Source organism: Ammospiza caudacuta, chromosome 1 (genome assembly GCF_027887145.1).
Source record: "Ammospiza caudacuta isolate bAmmCau1 chromosome 1, bAmmCau1.pri, whole genome shotgun sequence".
Lineage (NCBI taxonomy): Eukaryota > Metazoa > Chordata > Aves > Passeriformes > Passerellidae > Ammospiza > Ammospiza caudacuta.
Window position 1 is genome coordinate 76,527,118 of NC_080593.1, and position 20,629 is coordinate 76,547,746.

Sequence of the window (20,629 nt, forward strand, 5' to 3'; positions counted from 1 at the left end):
ATATAGAAGAACCCCTAATTCCTCTGTTGTTTGCATTATGAAACAAGGATTCTTAAAAATATACTAAATCCCACATAGATAACAGTGGTGATGAGATTGAGAACTTTTTCAAGGTGCTACAGAAAGGTCTTCAAAGACCTCAGACATTGGGTCTTTGTTTCAACTATAATACTTCCAGGTGTTCTCAGAAGTAAGGAGATGGTGTTCACCAGTGATAAACGGAAAATGTGATTTATGGACTTAGAAGCCTGGGACTCAGTGAAACTCAGTGCACCTGAATTATGGCACCCACGTATCCTGTGAGACTATAGCCTGTGGTAATTTATAATATTTGCCCTTACATTATATGCCTATTCAAGAGTGAATGGAAAGAAGGGTAAATGGAAAAATGAGATTGGTTTTTCATTCTTTATGACTGACTGAAGTATTTGCAATCCCAAGTGTGTAGACTGTAATCCTCAAGCTGATTTCTGCTCTCCTTAGTCTATGGAAAAGTATTCCTTTCCTTGATCCTCCCATTTCTTTTCCTGACAGACAAATGAAAGGACATCATTCACTGGAGTAAATGCAAAGAGTAAACTGCTTTCCTTGAGAAGTTAGAAATCAGATTGACAGCAGAGTTTTGCCAGGATGAGTCTACTTTGGTGTACTTTGTATTCTGATACAGGGTCCAAAGCTGCACTGCATCCCATACTTAGTCCATTAAATGTATTCAGTGACAAAAGGAATAAAATGAAGCGTCTCATCCTATGGTGGAGATTTCTAGAAATAGATAGGCTAGATTAAAAACTATCTTTTAGATGATAAGTTTCTGGTTATTTTCCCTCTCTGTTTCCACTACCTTATTAGCAACTCATGTATGAGCTCTTACAATTTTGTAGACTAAATAATGACTAAATAATGCACTGGGAGTCAAAGTGTCCAGAAGGCATAGGGATATAGTTTTAAGAGCTGAAAAAAATGTGGAGACTAGTTGACACCTCGTAAAAATAATTATAACATATAAATATTAATTGGGGATAAAAAAAAGTCTTTCACCATAGTCTCCTATAGTACTGCTGAAGTACTAAACTGGGGATAATTTTTCTTTTGCCTTTTTTTTACCATTAGATGATTAGAGAGAGATTCTCTGCTAGTGAAGTATTACAGGTTTAGATATTAGAGAAAGATAATGAAAATATTAGAGAAAATGCAGGATAAAATACTCAATTGAACATCAAAATGCAACTGAGCAAAAATAAACACATACAAATAGAAGGGGGTGTACATGGCCATAAAGAATTGATTCTGCTGCTATATGTCCCTTTCATATTAAAATATGCTTAAGTAAAATTAAATGAAGAAAATAAATTAAAATATTTCAATATTTTTCATTCAGTGTTTAGTTGAAAATTAAATGTGAATGCATCTATTTTTCAATTTTTGCATTTTTGCTTTTTTAGGTCTGTCAAACGGGAACATAATAACATAATAGAACAGAAAAAACATAACTCTGTGGAGGAAGAAAAAATCTCTAATGACCCAATAAATAATAGGTTTTTTTTGTACTAAGTGTCACTCTGTAGATGGCTTGTAATACACCAGTAATCCTCAAATGACTCATGCTTTCCTGAGTTTTGATAAAATCACATTGCCAGTGACCTTCCCATACAGCCATGCCAATCTCTCCCCATGACTCTTCTTGATTGCACAAAACTAATATGCCCTTGATGGACTTTTCTGTACTAGTTATTTGGGCAATGTATTTATGTGTTGCTTTTTGTGTAGCCTGTCCAGCTTTTTACTGTTGTGGTTGCTGCCCTTTACCATTTCCATTTTTGTGTTATTTCAAGCATACCTCTAACTCCTTTAACTTAGGTAGTGTCTAAGTAGAACAGAAAATCTTAGTAAACTTAACAAAGGCCATAGAAGAAAATGTTTTCCAAGAGACATTTGATGCATTCACTTTCATCTTTGGAATGACAACTGGAGATGCATTAATTTTAAAATATTTTTTCTGAGAATTCTTCATAGCGTATTATGTCCCCCACGAGTTTTTGTAGCGTATGTTCCAACAGATGGGATCAAATACCTCAATGCTTATTTACAGTTTTCACACTAAGGCTAGGACATGGAATGCTAAAATACATGGTAAGATACTTATTTCAATTTACTGCAGCATGTCTGAATGATGACAGTTTTATTCCTATGTATTTTATCAGCTGCATGACACTACCATAAAGGGATATAACTAAGATAAGGAAAGTAGCACGAACCAAGAATTGTAATATTCATAAGCCTATTTCAGTATGAATTAACTGCTTCAACAAGTATAGGCACAATTTCTGCTCGTAGATTTTTAAAATACCTCTCCCTGCATTAATGTGTTATTCAAATTTATTTAATATGATATCTTACTATCTAATTTTGAAAGCTGAAATGTCAGTCTGTTGCATAGAACTAGCCAGTGAAATCAAGGAATTCTATTCTTGCTATTGTTTCCATGATAAAATACATGTAATATGTATCTCAAAGATTGCCCTTAGATATTAAGGGGTAAAAAAGAAGAGTGAAACTGAGCAAGAACACACAGCAGTCTTTCCAGATGATATTTCAGGAATGAAAGAAAAATGAGAACAAGAAACTTACAAGGAAAAGAAAGGCAAGAAGAGTGCAGATATACTTGATTCTTCTCTGAGATAGAATAAAGATCTTTCTCAACCCTATTTTCTATGAATGTTTTTTCAACAATTTTGTTTTCAGTCTTCTATATAAAACTTTTCTCTGGATAGTTCTCTGCCTCATATTTTCTCCATTGCCTCAGTATTAAATGGCAAGTTCTCTAGAACAAAAAAATACACAAAATTTTGTTACCAGCTATTGTGTCACACAGTGTTACTTCATGCATGTGTTCCAGCTTGTGGGGGTCCTGAATGGCTATTTGTCTCTTTGACAGGTACCATCCATCTCCGCATCCCCGAGTCCTCCCCAGTTGGGACAGCCATTGGCAGCGTTAAAGCCACAGATGCAGACACTGGGAAGAATGCAGAAGTGGAGTACAGAATTATAGATGGTGATGGGACTGATATGTTTGATATTGTGACACAGAAGGACACACAGGAAGGCGTCATCACTGTGCGAAAGGTGTCTGTTAGCAGCATTCACTAAATTATTTTGATGTCAATGTTATGTCACAAGCGTTCATTGCTTACATTATGTGATAAGACATGCTAATTGCTTAACATTTGCAAGCATCCCCCATCAGTGACTGAAAGATACTGTTTCCTTTTAAGGTGAACTGGAAATAAAAGGTGGTAACCATATCTAAGATACACATAGGTTCAAAGCATTGTTGTAAGCAAAGTATGAAAAAGTGGACCAGCCCCAATGTTTTAGCACTAATTATTTCTATGATTTCAAATGCAGACTTCTTAAGTATTTCTATAATCTGTTTTCTTCAGCAAGCAACCAGCAGCTCACTCACTGATGAGAGACACACATTCCTTCTCTGTGAGATTCTCATCTACTTGGGTGAGATGAGATCTGTGTGCCAGAACACAGACATGAGTTGAAAGGATATGGTTTTGTTCCTGTTTCCAATGTGTGAGAGGGCTGCCACATGAGCAATGTGTATGTAATGAAGGTTTTGTTCCTGATCCAGAGCTAGCATTAGTTCTGCCCTCTGTCTTGCACTGTCAGAGCACTTTCAGATGCTTGTTTTCTAAGTCTATCTCACAAGAAGAAATGCCGCTCTCCTACTCCTCAAAAATTTCCCTTCCAAAAGTCCCTTGGTCCTTGTCCTTGGGAGTTTGAGATGAACTTCAAAGAGTTCAGGCACCATTTTTAAGATAAAACATTGTTTATATTAGCTTTCCAAACAAATGTCCTTAAGCATAGAATAATGAAATAAACAGTGATATAAAAGATACCTTCACATCTCTTGATAATGGCAACCAAGGAAGAGAGAAGTTCTGCAAAGAACGTTCCTTTTTAATTTCTGTGTTTTATTTTGTTCATAGTTAGTGTAGTTGTTTATCTGGGGAAAAAAAAAAAAAAAAAAAACAACTAAAAAAACAAAGTTTGAGGTCTAATAGTTTTTCTTTTCCTAGTTTGTGAAGGCTTTCTTGAGATGCTCTTCTCTTGCTTGCTTCAGATTTTCACACAATTACACTAAACATTAAATCAATAGCATCTCGAAAAAAGTCTAGCAGCTGAATCAAGCACAAGAATTTTCCTAAATTATAATACAGCAGTTCCAAAAATGTCAATAAATACTAATGAACAAGATCTTTTGATTTTGTTATTAGCAGTCTGACAGAATTTGCATTTTTCAGGATGCTCTCTCAGTCATGAATAAATAGTTTATTCAATACCACAGACAACAGAACTAACAAGCAAGGAAGGAGATGAGAATGCTGAGTTCATTGATTCATTAAAATAGTCTCTCTTCTTTTTGTTGTTATTTATCCATTTTGATTGTAATTTCTGTTTTCAGTGGTGAATAACTACAAATAGCTTGTGTTCCTTTACAAAGCTTCCAAGTTATTAAGTCTGAATTTATTATGCTCTATAAATAACTTTTTCTATACACATTTTTCTATACAATTTCTCACAGACAAAATAATTGATTTTCCACAATTTCATATATTTGGGCAAGAATTTCCTTCATTACTGTGGATGTGCTGGAATGCCTGTAAAATCTACATGTTTCACACCCATGTTTTGCAGTGTAGGTAGATATGTCCAAATTGGATGTGAATGTTGTAGTAGCAAGTTTACATATTCATCGTGCACATTCCGCCAGACTAGACTAATTAGAATAAGTCAGGACTAGCATGTCTTCTTTGCTTTTAGGATTGAAGCCAGTGTCCCTTAACAGCTGAATGATGCACTTTACAGACATAGCAATAGCCTCAGATCTAGGTTAAATGGTTGTTTTCCTCATTTGTATTCATAGATACTCTCCCCTCTGCTCTGACTACTTTTTTAAAACAAGTCTGAGGCAGTGGGGAAACTCATTCTTTCTCATGCACTGGACTGCATCTTTCTGCTTTTGAATAGTGTATTTAAATATCTAACCTGTCACTTTGGCATCTTTAGTGAACATTAATTAATATTTAAAAGCAGCTAGGCAGAAAAAAACAAGCCATCAACCACCCATTTTGATGAATGAAAACCACCAGTTCTATATCTCTCTGAGAATCTGTGGGAGTTAATAAAGTCTTCTTTGTGTCAGAAAGGTAGATTTTCAGCTTGCTCATTTCCTTAGAATCATTAACTAGCTAACACTTTTCATCTATGACAGCTAGAAAAATTTGAAGGAATAAAATTATTTTCAATCCAAAATGATTTCTAATTATAACCGTGAACTGCTCCTCCTCCCATTTTAAAAAGGAACTGCTGACAAAAATGTCAAATATATTTTCAAAAAAAAAAAAACCTTTCTGATGTCGGATTCATTAAATTAAATGAAAAGGAACAAGATTAAACCCCACTGTTTCTCTAAATATAGAGAGCTTTGACACACATACCTTCCTCAAAAGACACCTAAAACATTCCTGATATTTAAGGCCTACTATATGGGCTTGACAATAGCAATACTCTGGTCATTTTAATTATTCAGGGCTTTACAGAATTTCCTATGAAACATTAGTGTTAAATACCTTGTTCTGGAATGTTTGTATTTCCAGTCAGTATCTCAAGCTTTTTAAATGGTTATATGATTGTTTCAAATCCATATTCTTATGAAACAGCTGCAGAATTCCCTGAATAATTGGTTAATTTTCGCTGAAAATCTTTTTATTATTCACGCTGAGATAATTTAACTAATATACAGGAAAAGATACTTCTTCTAAAAACAATGTAATTTGTTATTTGACAAAGTGACTCCTGTGGTGGGGAAAATGTTAACTGTGTTGGTGCTCCCAGAATGCATGGGTAGGATCTGATAAGGCTTGAGCCCTCTTCAGTTTCCATTATGTACATAGGTCAACATCTGCCAATATGTAAATCTAATCTAATAAAATTTATTGCACTTTTCATTTTTAGCCACTGGACTATGAGACAAGACGGCTTTATACTTTGAAAGTAGAAGCTGAAAATACCCATGTGGATCCCCGTTTCTATTACCTTGGGCCTTTCAAAGACACAATTATTGTGAAAATCTCTGTAGAAGATGTAGATGAACCTCCTGTTTTCAGCAGGTCTTCTTACCTTTTTGAGGTGCATGAAGATATTGAGTTGGGGACAATAATAGGAACAGTAATGGCACGGGATCCTGATTCTGCCTCAAGTCCAATAAGGTAATACTTCAATGTCTAAACATATTATTTGCTAAAGAAATTAAGATAAATAGTAATACAACATTAATTTAACATAGAGATGTTTTATCTATTATTTATTAGTGTCCCAGAGATAGACAGAATTGAGAATGGTGCTATCTGTAAACCTACAAATATGTCAGGCAAAAGAAATTTACTTACACTCAAGAGACACACAAAATATTTTCCAGTGGCACAATTCATAAAAACTTGATTTCAAGTAGGCCCATCAGGATTGCTTTTTACTTCGCACTGTGAAAAGCTTTTAGAGTGCTGATTAAACAAGTTCTAGACTTCAATAAACCTAACATGTATGAAGTAAAATGAAATGCTTACCATATAAGCCAAATAGTCTTAAATATAATTTCTTTAGAAAATAGTAGATTTTTGTTTTATTCTAGTTAAGAATTATTAAAGTAAGCTAGTAGTAAAAAAAAACAAAAACATTTGAGTAAGTCTTTATTGCACTATAAGAAGTTTTCATAGGCTGTTCTTTTTTTGTTGTTTTTGTATTCATTTTGGCATTGACTTGTTCATTGGGGTTTTATTTGTTTGTCTTTTTATATTTACTGCAATTGTGTGTAGTGGAGTGAGCAAACAGCAGCCACCAAAACCGTATAGATGTTGTTTTCATATAACAGCATTTTTTTATTTGGCTCAATTTAGTTAAGTACTGTAAATGAAACCAGATGCACTTGATTAACAGTTTAGATCACTCATAAGTTTTCATAGAAACATAAACATTTGTTTCTATTGTACTATACAAGTGTACTATTTAACTTTTTAAAAAATTTGGCCAAATTCTGAAACGTATTCCAAAAATCATTCTGTATTTGACAAAATCCTGCATTTAATTCCATTCCATTCCAATTCTAATTTTAAGGCAATGTTAAATATTAAAAAAAAAAAAGAGGAAAGAGAAATTTTCTGATACTAGTTTGACACTACCATAGCATGTTGGTGGCCATTATGCCTGCCAGAAGTATAGCAACTATAGAAAAATAGAAGGTCCTTGAACATCTATCCATGAAAGTTCTGCATGTGGACTTATTTTTATACAAGTTTTTTTTATCTTGATCTCTAGTGAATTAATGCATCCTAAACAGCAGAAGCTGAGCTTATAGCAATAATTTTGAACAGCTTGTAAATTAGCTGTCAATCTCAGTCTGAAAAAACAGTATATCAAAGACCATTTTCCTTTCAGGATTAAATTAATTCTTTAATTATACATTAAAATTCTTATTTTTTAAAATAATTCTCCTATAGTCTTGTAAAAGCTCCAGTTATCAAATATTACACTATTGTATCACATTCTTAAAATCCAAGTTTTAATTCCTTGTTCTATGGAGCTAACATTCAGAAATTTGAGAAGTATTTATAGAAACTAAATATATGTCTTTTCAAAACTAACCTTTGTAATATAGAACATAAAACCTGTAGTGACTTGTGAAATATATATTTTCTTTGACTTTTTATAATTTTGACAACACTTTCTATTTTATTGTCATATTTAGGTTTTCTCTGGATCGTCACACTGACCTGGACAGGATATTTAACATTCATTCTGGAAATGGGTCCATCTATACTTCTAAGCCACTTGACCGTGAGATATCCCAATGGCACAATCTTAGTGTTATAGCAGCTGAGATTAGTAAGCTAATTTGGTTTTTCTTTTTACTTTCAGTTTTCTTTAGCCTGTAAAGTTACAGCTGCAACTTTGTGATGAAAACATCCCTCCTTTATTTTCTCCCTCTCCCTTTATACTAGATGTTCTGGAAAAGTGAACTGTGGGGTAGCTAACAGCAGCTGTCTCCTCATCGATCTTTTCCTCAGCTACCTCAATCACTGACCTTTAATGTCCAACTTATTTCTGAAATGTTAGCCAATTAAAATATAAGATTGGATTAATTATTTTTATTCCTTTCTTGGAGGACAATAACATGATTTTGCTGTTAAAATAGATGAGTTTAGCATAGTAATCTATGGTTTTGTCTCTATTATTTTCTTCATTTCCTTAGAAATACTTTCATTATCTCTTCCTATGGTATCTGCACCTACGGCTCTTTGAAATCAGCATCTAAAAATCACTTCCTCTCAAAGTCACTAATTTTTTTAGGGCTAATTCTGTATCAGTTAAAAAAAAAAGGAAAAAAATACTGGTCAGCAGTGAAACGTGTCTGGCAAGAGTTACACTGCAGAGGACTAAATGGAACATTGTGTCCTGCCAATTAAACATTCTGTGTTAAAAAAAAAAACAAAACAAAACAAAACAAAACAAAAAAAACAAAAACAAAAAACCCCCACAGTAGTTTGTTTTTTTTTTAAAAAAACAACTTTTTCTTTTGATGCTTTGTCCTGAGCTTGCAAGCATTCAGAGTGCTGTCTAATGTTGTACAAATTATTTTCAGATTTATATAATGAAGAAACTTAACATCCTTGCATGACTAGATCTTAGTGCTAAACTTACCTCCTTGTCAGAAAACTTAGAGCAAATTTACATTATGGACATATCTGGAGTAGTTAGCATTCTCCACAGAGATATGTTAATTTTGGAGAAAGAAGTGAAGAAGGAGATTTAGATCTTTAAATATTTTAAAATCCTACCTGTGAAGCATGACAGAATGAAAGCAGTGTTAGAACTGATTTGGAAAGTTAGCATGAACATACAGAAGGCTATGAAAAACTGCATGCTAAACCTGGAAATGTAAATAATTCAAGATGTCAAAAAAGATCCACTTCACACTCTTTAGCAAAGGTGCTACTGATAACAAGCCAATGTAATTCCAGCTGCTCCTTAATGTCTTTTGTTTTATTTAAAGCAGAAGAAGAGGGGGGGAAATCAGTAATTTGGAACAATCTGTTACTTTTGTTACTTATCCAGTTCCATTAATGTAAAAAAATCATATGCTGCTTAGCTACCACACAGCAGAATTCCAAGAAACATCTGCACTTTTTACACCCAGGAATTATTTATTATTTTTGGTATGGCAACAAGATCAGCAAGTGAGAACAGGGACACTTATATTCTTGAATTAACCTATACTAACAAAAGCGCACTTTAAATAATAATAATAGTATCTTGGCATTTGGTGAGGGGGACGTTATTCTTGTTTCTGAACCTAAGGTCTGAAACGTTACATTAATATTTTTTAAGGCAATTTAAACATTAAAAAATCTTATTCTAATAAGTTCTTTACCAAATTTTTGGAGGAGTACTTTCATTTGTTTTGTTGGAATTTCTTTGAGGGGCAAGAGAGGAAAGTCAGACTTAAAAATTTTTCAAAATATGTGTGCATGTCATAGACTAAATTAACTCTAACCCAGCCAAAACCAACACAATGCACAAATGATGTCCTTCGTATCTTTTCTCTGTAAAACAAACCAGATAAACAAAGAATTTTACAATTAAAGATCAAAACCATACAAAACCTTAAGTCCACCAAGTGATCAAATTTGTTACTGTAGTAGTGGGCATACATTTCATATACAATATTTGAATATATTATTAACATTTGCCACCCCTTATCTCCATGTAAAACTTAATTGCTCACTAGATCCCAATGCTTCTTTTTTTTTACTCTACACAAATAATTTCTTTGTTTTTCAGAAGGCCTGATTCTGCCTTGTTACTGGTTTGTACACTAAAAATTGACCAGATTCAAACTTCATCTTGCATGTGTATTGCTCATGAAATTTGGAAGAAAACAGAAAACTCTTAATAAGAAAATGATCTCATGTTTCTTCTCTCTTCTACTGTCAGACAACCCCAAAGATACTACTCGTGTTCCGGTCTATGTAAGAATTTTGGATGTTAATGACAATGCGCCACAGTTTGCTGTATTCTACGACACTTTTGTCTGTGAAAACGCCAGAGCTGGACAGGTATGCCTTTGATAAACACTTCCCACCATCTAGTTTTGCTACAGAACTCAATTGTAGATCATTCCTGCCTATTGCTTAAGAAAAATCATACCTAAATTATCTTTTGATATGTTCAAAATGAAAGCAAAGAAGCTCTGTAAGTGAGGCTTGGAGTGAAATGTCAGTACGTTACAAGCACACTAGTGTTTCAATCACCACTTTTTCTTACCTAACCTTGTACTGCTTTTAAATCCCAATGAGATATGTCCATGACAGGGTCATGGTCATGCCCTTAATTTCACAAAGAAGAACATTACATGTAACTAAAAACTTTGATCTATATTATTTTAATAATTCTCCAGTAGCAAAATTCAGATATATTTCAATCCATGCTGACAGTGAATACAAACCAAAAAACCTGTCACACTTTTTTTTTTCAATTGTTAGATTCATCTTTCATTATCTCACCAAAAATTTCTGTAAAGAAAACATGCATTTTTAAAAATGTAACAAAATATTTTCTTTCGCTTCTTTGAGGCTACACAATGTGTACTTCGATTTAAATGAATTGACTGTACTGCTTAATACCTAATGTCCAGGCAGTTGCTTATTAGAACTTTTAAATTGTTTTTTCTATTACATGTCCCAGAGCATAAGCTGCCAAAAATAAAACCTTTAAAATGATAGCAGTAGTACCTCAGTGCAACCCTTTCAGTACATTTGAATAGAACGTGGTACAAGTGCCAGCTTGTCTTAACTGTTGGGAGTCCCACAGGTATAACATTCAGGTTGTGTTGGAAATTTTGCATTCAGGTTGCCATTCTTCCTTCCAAAGTGACATAAGTTTGAACTTATAACAAAGAATTTGAGGCCAAAATTTATAATGCATAAAATATATAAAGGTACTGAGCAAGTGCATTTGTCTGCTGTGGCAGTCACAAGAGAATTCAAGGTGTTAGATAAAGAGAAATCACTGGCTAAAAATGTAGAAAGTTGGACAGCTGAATTGTCTACTATAAATGCCAAAAAATGTTTAATAATTTTCAATATGACATAAGGATTAATACTTGTAAAAGAAGAACATTGAATTTTCCTCTTCCAGTTTCACAAAAAACACATCCTGTGTGAAAAAAAATAATAAAAGCATACATCCACAAATTTTACTCATCTGAGTTTTCAGAATTTTTTCTGTGCAGGTTACTAGTTCTAGAGCGCACATGTAATGTTAAGAGAGCAGTTAAATTTCCATGTACAAGTATTTTAAATAACAGGTTTTTTCTGTGCTATCTAGACTATAAAAGTCAGTATAATTTAAAAGTAAATATAAAAGTATTTCAACATTGCATTGTTGTATTGTTTACAATCAGAATAGGCTGTCAGTTAAAAAGTTGAATAAAATAGCACTAATCACTTATAACTAATAAATGAGATTCTAAATAAGTTGACACAATGCATCCACAAATGCTTATTTAAGTTGTTATAGGGCTGAATAGTGTCTTTATCTGAAAAAAAACTGCCAAGGTTATTGAGAGGGCAGTTTTATATATATAAATATATATATATATATATATATATATATATATATATATATATATATATATATATATATATTATTATATATATATTTATATATATAAAATATATTTATATTTTATATAAATATAAATATTTTTTAAGAAATATGAGTTGCAAATGATTGCTTAAAGAAAACAATTCTCAGAAAGAGAAAAAATGTAATGCAGGATAACAAGAATAATCTTTTTGAACGTAATTATATTCTTCTTGTTTACTGGCAGCTCATAAATAAGACTTTTTAGTTTTCGAATTCAATCTGTCCTGAGAGAACGTAATCAATTCAAACTGAACATGGTTCCCTGAGCTTGATTCCTCCCCCATTTCTGCTATTTTTCTTCCCTTTCAGGTTTTCATAATTACATTTGATCCATAAAATTTATATCTATTAGGTAACTGAAACTAATGATGCTTCATCAGTCACAGATTCTGTTGTATTCATTTCAGTAATTCCCATCTACTAAAGAGAGATATTATAAGGAATATTATACTTTTCCATTTACTTAATTTGTACAGAAACCTAAATTTTATACATATATATATATAAACATATGCATACTACATATGATACCTAGGGAGGTGCACATAAATCCATGTATACAAACATACATATATATGCAAATATATAGCAAGAGAGAAATGTGACTTTTGTAGTCTGAAAGACTCAAAGGGCCTGTGATTGTTTTCCTGCTTGCTATTACTGCTGATGTCAGATCCTACCATGAACTTACAAACGATGCAAATATCCTATCTCAAAAGCTCAAGCTATACACAAGCAACCCCTCTGGCAGAATGCTATTTTGGTGGTTGCTGTTCTTTTGACCCCCCCCCCCAAAAATGAGGACAGTCTTGGTGTGATGGCATAAAGAGGACACAGGCATTCATGTGACCTACACAAGGCTGACTCAAAAGGAGTTCAGGGAAATAAAGCAGCAAAATGCTCAGACTGCTGCAGCCCTGCAACCAAAGAAGTTCAGCTGTCCTCTGCCCCCAGGTGAGAAGAGGCAGGAGCTGGGCATCTGGACAGATGGAATCCCACTGGTTTTGTCAGCTCCCAGCTGTCACATGTCTGGCAGCTCAGCTGCCAGCCTCCAAAGATCCTCTAATGTAAAAGATAAGAATCAGTTTAGAAAGCAGAAGTCAGTCCTGCTTTAGAGAGATCTTGCATGGAAGCTAAGTAAAACTTTTCCAAATATTCATTTTCCCTATAGTAGATGTCAGAAGAGAGGCCCTTCTTCTTTATGTGTAAATGATCTGCCAAAAAAAAAGGCAGAAGTTGACCTTGGTCAGCAGCCAAGTGCCCAACAAACCACTTCCTGCCCCCTCAATAATATAGGGGGAGAAAAGATGAAAAATAAATGGTTTGAGACAAACTTACAAATTACCATCACTGGCAAAACAGACTCAGTTTGGGGCTGTTGCAGCCGCTGGCACTGCCTGGGGCCAGCTTGGGCAGCCCCAGCACAGCCCTGGCACAGCCAGCACTGGAACAGCCTCACCTTTTTCAAGTCCACTGTGATGTTTAAATGGCTTGTTATTGTCTTGCTGTTACTAGCCTTCATTTTTACCTAATCCATACATACCTTTTCACATGGTCAAATGTTATGTAAATAGGTCTAGCTCATAATGGATTCTTTTTCAAAGACATTTTAAAATACAAATCTTGGGGTCTATTTTCCTTTTTCCAATAACTTAATGAAGAATAGATTATAAAAACAGACTAGGTTTCTTGAACCAATTAGTTTTATGCTGCTCTTCATGTTATCAGCTCATTTGACCCATATAACAGTCCTTATCAGGAAAAGGATGTCCTTTCCTCCCCATAATCTTGTTTAAATGTGGCTTTTGGGATCTTCGTAGTTCCAGAACTTTCCTTGTTATATTCACAAGTGTCTTTCTAAAAATAGCTAAAATTCACATCTATTGAAAAACTAAAATCCCTGAAGTGTTTTTCTAGCTTTCAATTTTCCCTTCCTATTTTTCAGATCTTTCTGTAAAAATTTCCTAAATCCTTTAATCCTGAAGTGTAATTTTATCTTTGTTTATTGCATCTTTCATTTCTTTTGATAAATGACAATTTGTGATCAATTTACTTGAAAATTTGTTCTCTTTCTTTCCCAACTCCCCTGAGTCATTCTTACTTTAGTTTCTTCAATATATAGCCATAGATCTTATACCTCTCAGTGAGGTATATGCTTTACCTTTTTCAAAAACCTTTTTCAAAAACTTTTTTAAAAACTCTCAAAGGTTTGCTTTTTTCACTCAGGCAAGAAAAAATTTTTGAACTGCAAATTGATGTAAAGTTTCTAAAGAGTTCTGCTTTCTTTTTCTCAATAGCACATTATATTTTCTTTGTCCTAAATTTAAAAGCAAAACTATAGTATATTTTTGAAGAAAACATTTACCTAAACAGTTGACGGAACTGATGCTTGCCGAAGTCCTACTAAGCAGAAAGTGAATTTTGTTGGAATAAGCGCACCTTATAGCAAACTTGTTTCCAGTGGTTTATCAGTTTTTTAGTGGCTAATGACCCTCATGACTGCTACTGTGCCATTAATTTCCTACCTATCATCATACAGAGTAACATCCTTGGCTTCCCTGCAGTTACTGCTTAGTGCCATTTCTAGAAAGAAACAACTTAAGAGTGTTATACCCCTATTTACAAGGAAATTGGGTGGCAGGTCTAAGATAAAAGAACTTTTGGAAACCACATGTAAAACAGGATTTATCACATTAAAATAGTAATCAATATTATCAGGAAGCCATTTCAAGTTGCAATATGATGCTTTCAATTCTACATGCTCTTTTAAAAAAAAACTATGATAATGAACACTCAGCAAATCAGTTGATTTTCAATAGCCTAACACCTGCAACTGACCATATTCATGGTCTCTAGTTGTTAAGTAAAATAAACTAGTGTTTTTATATTTCATTTTGTAAATATATATGAAAATTCACATGCTAATTGCTCACTAAATAATTAAAATATTCATTCTTCAAAAACATAATATTCTATGCTTGCATTATCAGTTTTATTCATATAGAAAGTTATTGGAGGATTATGTAAGAAAACAGATTTAGAGAAAGACAAAACTCCTGTTGAAAAAGCAAGGAAGTTGCTATATTAAAAGAAATCCCATCCTTGCCTCCTCAAGATATTTACTGCTATTTTCTGGATGGACAAGAAAGAAATTGGGAGTTAGTCATGCGTTTTTTAAGGCAAACAGGAGTGCACTGCAGTTGTTGATGTGAAAGATGATCAGACCTGACAAAAGCTGTGATATGAAGAGAAATGGCTGTATTTGGAAGAACTGGAAGAGGAAAAACAAACAGAGTTTAACAAGTACACCACAGGGAAGAAATGGTGTTAAAAATTAGATGTAATTCCATGGTTGAAAGAGCAGTGCAATTTAAAATGATGAATAAGAAATGAAGAATAAAAATGATCTAGGCTAAAGATAATCTATATTTGGAAGTTAAACTTAAGAACATAACTGAACCTTCAAGCATGCATGCACAAAAATCCAGACTTAAATTCACTTTATATGCCATAGTATTAAAAAAAGCCCCAGACTGAAAATAGGCAATAAAGTAAAAAATAATAGTAAAAAAATTCATTTTGCTTGGGAAACAATATTTAGCCACTCTTAGGTATAGAAATTTCACTGAAAAAGCCACATATTCACTTGCCTTAGAAGGGAAGAAGTACTGATAAAGGGGTTGCCATTACTGTCCCCAAAAATTGCCCAAATTTGTTGTAGGCATTGTGGAAAGCTCTGAGTATGGAACTGACCTGGTGCAGCTTACTCTCAGAATTATGACACCTGATTCTCATCCCACTCCAAACTTGTGCAACTCTAGGGTGTGCTACAATGTTTTACAAGAGTAGAAATATGTCTAAAATATAACTGGAACTTTTATCTCGGGAATCATGTTGCTGTGTTCTTCTATACTAATAAATAGAAAAATCATGTTAAAGAAAAAATGTTTTAATGTAGAAATGTAATTTGAAGCTTTAACTTCCCTTTAAAAAAAAGTGTTTGATAAAATGCCGTTTTTATCACAAAAATAGAAAACTTCATGTGAATTACAGTCTTAGGTGTTGATTTGAATTTAAAATGATGAATCAAAGATGAAGCGTAACAACTACCAGCTACAGCTAAAACTATTTTTGGCAAGTTTTGTCCACTATGTAGCTACAATAATATAGGTGCACATATTCTGTCACATGAAAAATACAGATTTTTTTTTCAAAAAAACTTACATAAGACACTTGTTGAACATCTGGGTTTTTTTTATTTTACAGAATAAATATTAAGTCAATATGTGTGAATGCCAAGTTACTCCAATGCTTTTCATCTTCTTTGATCAGACAGCTCTATCAAAAACCTAGGTGTATTTGGTCTTTTTGTTGTTGTTGTTTGTTTGCTTGCTTTTTTTCCTGCAGCTTATTCAAACCATAAGTGCAGTAGACAAAGATGACCCTCTTGGTGGACAAAAATTTTTCTTCAGTTTAGCTGCCGTTAACCCTAACTTCACTGTTCAGGACAATGAAGGTAAAATTCATGCCTGTTCCGAGGAAGGAGTTTTATCTTTTCTGTCTGGCTACATCCCTGAAATATATTTGCTTTTGATGCCTATCAGTATGTAGAGAAGTTGTGAAGGTTGCTGCTACCAAGAATACTTTGCCTGAATGAGGTATAGGACATCTACACTTGTATCTGTGTAAAGCAAAAATGTGATTTAAAAAAAGTTATGAAGAAAATCAGAAAATTGTTGGCTTGGGGTAAGAGACAGATGAAATACTTGACTACAAAAGAAAAAAGGCTTTCAAAAATGTCTTCAGCTGAAAGTTGAGATTTTTCACTTTAGCTTTTTGTGACATTGTTCTGATTCCCCTGGCCTTCTGTTTTGCTTCTTTCTGACCATTAATGAAAAGAACGGTTCTGAGAGCCACTTTGGCTTTTCTTTTGATCCTTGCTCAATCTGTCTTTATCAGAGAAAATTTTCAGAAGCTTCTGTTGGGGAAGTGAGACTATGAATTTTGGCTTTCATTATTAGTATGACTAATTGAGAGGACTCTAGATTACAGAAGACATAAATGAGAGAGGACACGGTATCAGTCTTCAAATGTGTCAAAGGCATAAAGGCAAAGGGAATAGTCCTCTGTTCCTGATGAATATTTCAGGATGTAATAGACTACAAACAACAGCAGAAAAAAAACTTCTAATGGTAGGGAAATTGAAGTAATTAAATAAAATATTTCACATACCTTATAAAATCCTTTGCAGAAGAGGTGTTTAAAGATCCGTAAGAGACTTTTTGATGTTGAGTGAAAACAAATAATGTTAAAATACCTAAAACCAGTGAAGGGAAGCAAGAAAGAAAAACTTTATGTTTCACATCTTGAAGTCTATGAAAAAATACATTATTTAGTATTTTAAACAAAGGTTATATCTTGGTGACTAGGCCCTGAATACAGAGAGGTATAGATCTTGATATTTCCTTATTATCTGTAGTTATTTTCTTGCTTTTTGCACATGGGTTATTTTAGTTGTGCCTGAAGTTATCTATCAAAATAGCTAACCACATAGCTCAGGCAACCCACAAATATGATGAAAATTAAATTTTCCTTTTAGTGCACATTAAACCGATATTTTCTCTCTTTTGGATAAAACAGTTATCAGCTCTGGTGTTGGCTGCTACTCTAGCATTGTGGCTCTAAAAGTAGAAGAAATAGTCTCTTCCTGTTATTCATTCCTTCTCTTGCTTCCCTTCCCTCTGGCCACTCTGTGGGCACCTTTTGGTGCTGAAGTATCCTGCACACAACTAAGATTTGTCTGTTACAGATACAGTGTAATAAGTTCACTTCTCAAAAATGTGCAGGAATACCTACCATCTTTCACATTTTCTGAATTCCTAAGACAATTTCTATCCAAAAAAAGCCCTACTTCATGTGCTAAGGTACATAATTCATTGTTCTACAGTGTGTTGAAAGCGGTTTGGTTTAACAAATCTCATTCTGAGTTGACAGCATTCCTGTGGGTGTTGTCACAGATGAGCCATAGAAGGAATCTTCTAGAGCAGAGTACTTGTTGAACTGCACAAAGTGGAAGGTTCTTTTTCCTCAGTTGGTTGCTGCATTTCAGGGTTTCAGCCCTGAACTGTAACTGTGTCATGCACTGCATGCATTAATCTATAAAACATTTTAAGCTTTGAGAAATCCTCTTTTCAAATCACACGCCAAAGTGGTGCAGAGGCACAGAGAAGCAGGCCAGATGTACCTAAAAACTTATAAATATCTTTCTGATCAAATGAGAATGCCGTTAGAAAAACAGAGCTATCACTGTAATATCAGGATCTATTTTGAAGTCATATAAAATACGATTATTTGCATCTACTATAAGTGATATGGTTTCTGTTTGTATAGGCTACAACAGTATCTTTTAATCACTCTAGATAACACTGCCAGGATTTTGACGAGGAGGAATGGCTTTAGTCGGCATGAAATAAGCACTTACCTTCTCCCAGTGGTGATCTCGGACAACGACTACCCGATCCAGAGCAGCACGGGCACGCTGACCATCCGCGTGTGCGCCTGTGACAGCCGGGGCAACATGCAGTCCTGCAGCGCCGAGGCCTTGCTGCTCCCTGCCGGCCTCAGCACGGGGGCTCTGGTGGCCATTCTCCTCTGCATCATCATCCTGCTAGGTAAGGGGAGAAACGCGCCTTCCCCTGCCCAGGAACAAATATTTGAGGCCTGACTCGTTTCACGAAATTATGCAGGTTGATAGAGTTAATGGTCCTGGATTTTGCAAGAAGGATATAAGTGCAGCTTAAAATAAAAAGGAAAAAACAAGGCCAAACCCTCATTATCTTTGTTATCTGCTAATTTAACACCATAAATAATTCGAGTCCCAGACTGTTAAACTGTCACTGTGCAGCCAGAAGCTCATTTATGTTCTTTTGTTAAGTTTCCCGAAAAAAGAAAGTTCAGAGAGGATGAATAGTGTAATCAAAAATCGCTTTCATGTCTTTCATTTTAAATTTTTTTGAGGAAAAGTCTCTTTTTCATTTAAATAACTACTGAAAATCAATATGCAGTATATATTTCACATATAATATAACAGTAATCAGTAATTTCACTACATCAAAGCCCTGTCTATACAGTGGTTTCAGTGCTGTAATAAAAAAAAAAGGAAAATTTTGTAAAACCTCCATTTTGTGGTTTATAGAATAACACTTAATGACCTATAATTCAACTCAAACCCACTTTTTAACAATTCCTTTGAGCTTGAAAAAGGAAAAAGATCTTCAGAATAGACCTGGCTATTTTAAAGCTCATTACAGCTACAGAAGGAGCATGCAGACAAGCTCATGGTCCTGTAAGCAGAGCACAGAATGTGTGCAAAATAGGTTCTTGATATAGACTTTATTGTGCTACCATTATACAGATAGGGGTGTTTATCCAGTTATCAGAAAAAAATGAGTTGGTGAAATGTAGCTGAAATGTGGCTCTTGCACCCGGTGGATTTGCTGCTAAGAAATTGTTAAATAGAGATCTTTACCCATTCTTTGTTTCCCTCTTTAAGTTATAGTGGTGCTATTTGCTGCTCTGAAGAGGCAACGAAAGAAGGAGCCTTTGATCCTCTCTAAAGAGGACATCAGAGACAACATTGTGAGTTACAATGACGAAGGCGGCGGAGAGGAAGACACCCAGGCCTTTGATATCGGCACACTGAGGAATCCTGCGGCTATAGAAGATAAGAAGCTTCGGCGAGACATTCTCCCTGAAACGTTATTTGTGCCCCGGAGGACTCCTTCGGCACCAGACAACACGGATGTCCGAGATTTCATTAACCAAAGGCTAAAAGAGCACGACACTGATCCCTCCGCGCCGCCGTACGACTCGCTTGCAACCTATGCCTATGAGGGAAACGATTCCATAGCTGAATCCTTGAGCTCCTTGGAGTCAGGTACTACCGAAGGAGACCAAAACTATGATTACCTCCGAGAGTGGGGCCCTCGGTTTAATAAGCTAGCTGAGATGTACGGTGGAGGAGAAAGTGACAAAGACACTTCTTAACCTACAGTAGGCTACTTTTTTCCTTTTCCTTTGAGCGGAAGTAATTTTACAGACACCTTCTGCACTCAACAGTATTTAACATTCAGGAAAATTTTCCTGCCACTCAGCACAATGGTTTCCTTTTAAAATTTGTTTTAAACTTGTCCATTAATGTCATTCATTCTTTCTAGTAGGATGCCACTTGGAATATATACAACATTTTATTTAATCAAACTTCCAAGAGCCAAAGCTATGGAAATTCAGTGTTGTACATTTTAGTAAGTAAAATAAAAAATATCTTACCTTCAGAAATTTGAACAGGGTGATAATCCCCTAAGCAACCTCATGTACAAGCCGCTTCTGTTAGGTACATGTCCTATTCCTGCAAGTGCAGCTTTTAAGATGGCGAAGAAGAAAAAATCCAATATGTCCTGTTCTGTACATTAAAATAAAACAAAATGTACACGTGGTGTTAATAAGTGTAATATGCAGCTGGTTTAAAAAAAAAGTTTGTGCAACTTCATTTCATCAAATTCTATCTGCCAATGTTTTATATTTATATTTTTGTATTTATTTTTAAAAAATAAACCAGTTTTTACAACTATGCTAATGTTTGCCTGCCTGTTCTCACCATGAGTTTCAAACTTGAAAAGAACATGGAATTTCTCCAGTGGGATCACAACCAACTGCTAATACTTCTGTGCTGAAGTATTCTCCATACATATAACACAGTCTGAAGTGCTTATGCTCACTGAGACAGGTGCAAGTTATACAATTACTTGCTTGCTCAGAAGTGCCACTTTCTATTGTTCAGTGTTTGTGAGAATTTTCT

General features: G+C 34.4%; 1 protein-coding gene across 2 annotated transcripts in view; it reads left to right on the forward strand.

Moving 5' to 3' along the window:
* Nucleotides 1-20,313, forward strand: part of CDH10 (cadherin 10) — a 55,243-nt gene extending 34,930 nt beyond the window's left edge. The window contains exons 5-11 of one of the 2 annotated variants that reach the window (XM_058818726.1): nucleotides 2,936-3,123; nucleotides 6,028-6,281; nucleotides 7,814-7,950; nucleotides 10,060-10,181; nucleotides 16,126-16,288; nucleotides 18,192-18,443; nucleotides 19,325-20,313. In XM_058818726.1, coding sequence (XP_058674709.1) covers nucleotides 2,936-3,123; nucleotides 6,028-6,281; nucleotides 7,814-7,950; nucleotides 10,060-10,181; nucleotides 16,126-16,288; nucleotides 18,192-18,443; nucleotides 19,325-19,818 — 1,610 coding nt within the window. In that variant the 3' untranslated portion in view covers nucleotides 19,819-20,313. The remainder of the gene's footprint in view (nucleotides 1-2,935; nucleotides 3,124-6,027; nucleotides 6,282-7,813; nucleotides 7,951-10,059; nucleotides 10,182-16,125; nucleotides 16,289-18,191; nucleotides 18,444-19,324) is intronic. The other variant, XM_058818735.1, reaches the window with a different exon arrangement.
* Nucleotides 20,314-20,629: the final 316 nt, after the last annotated feature.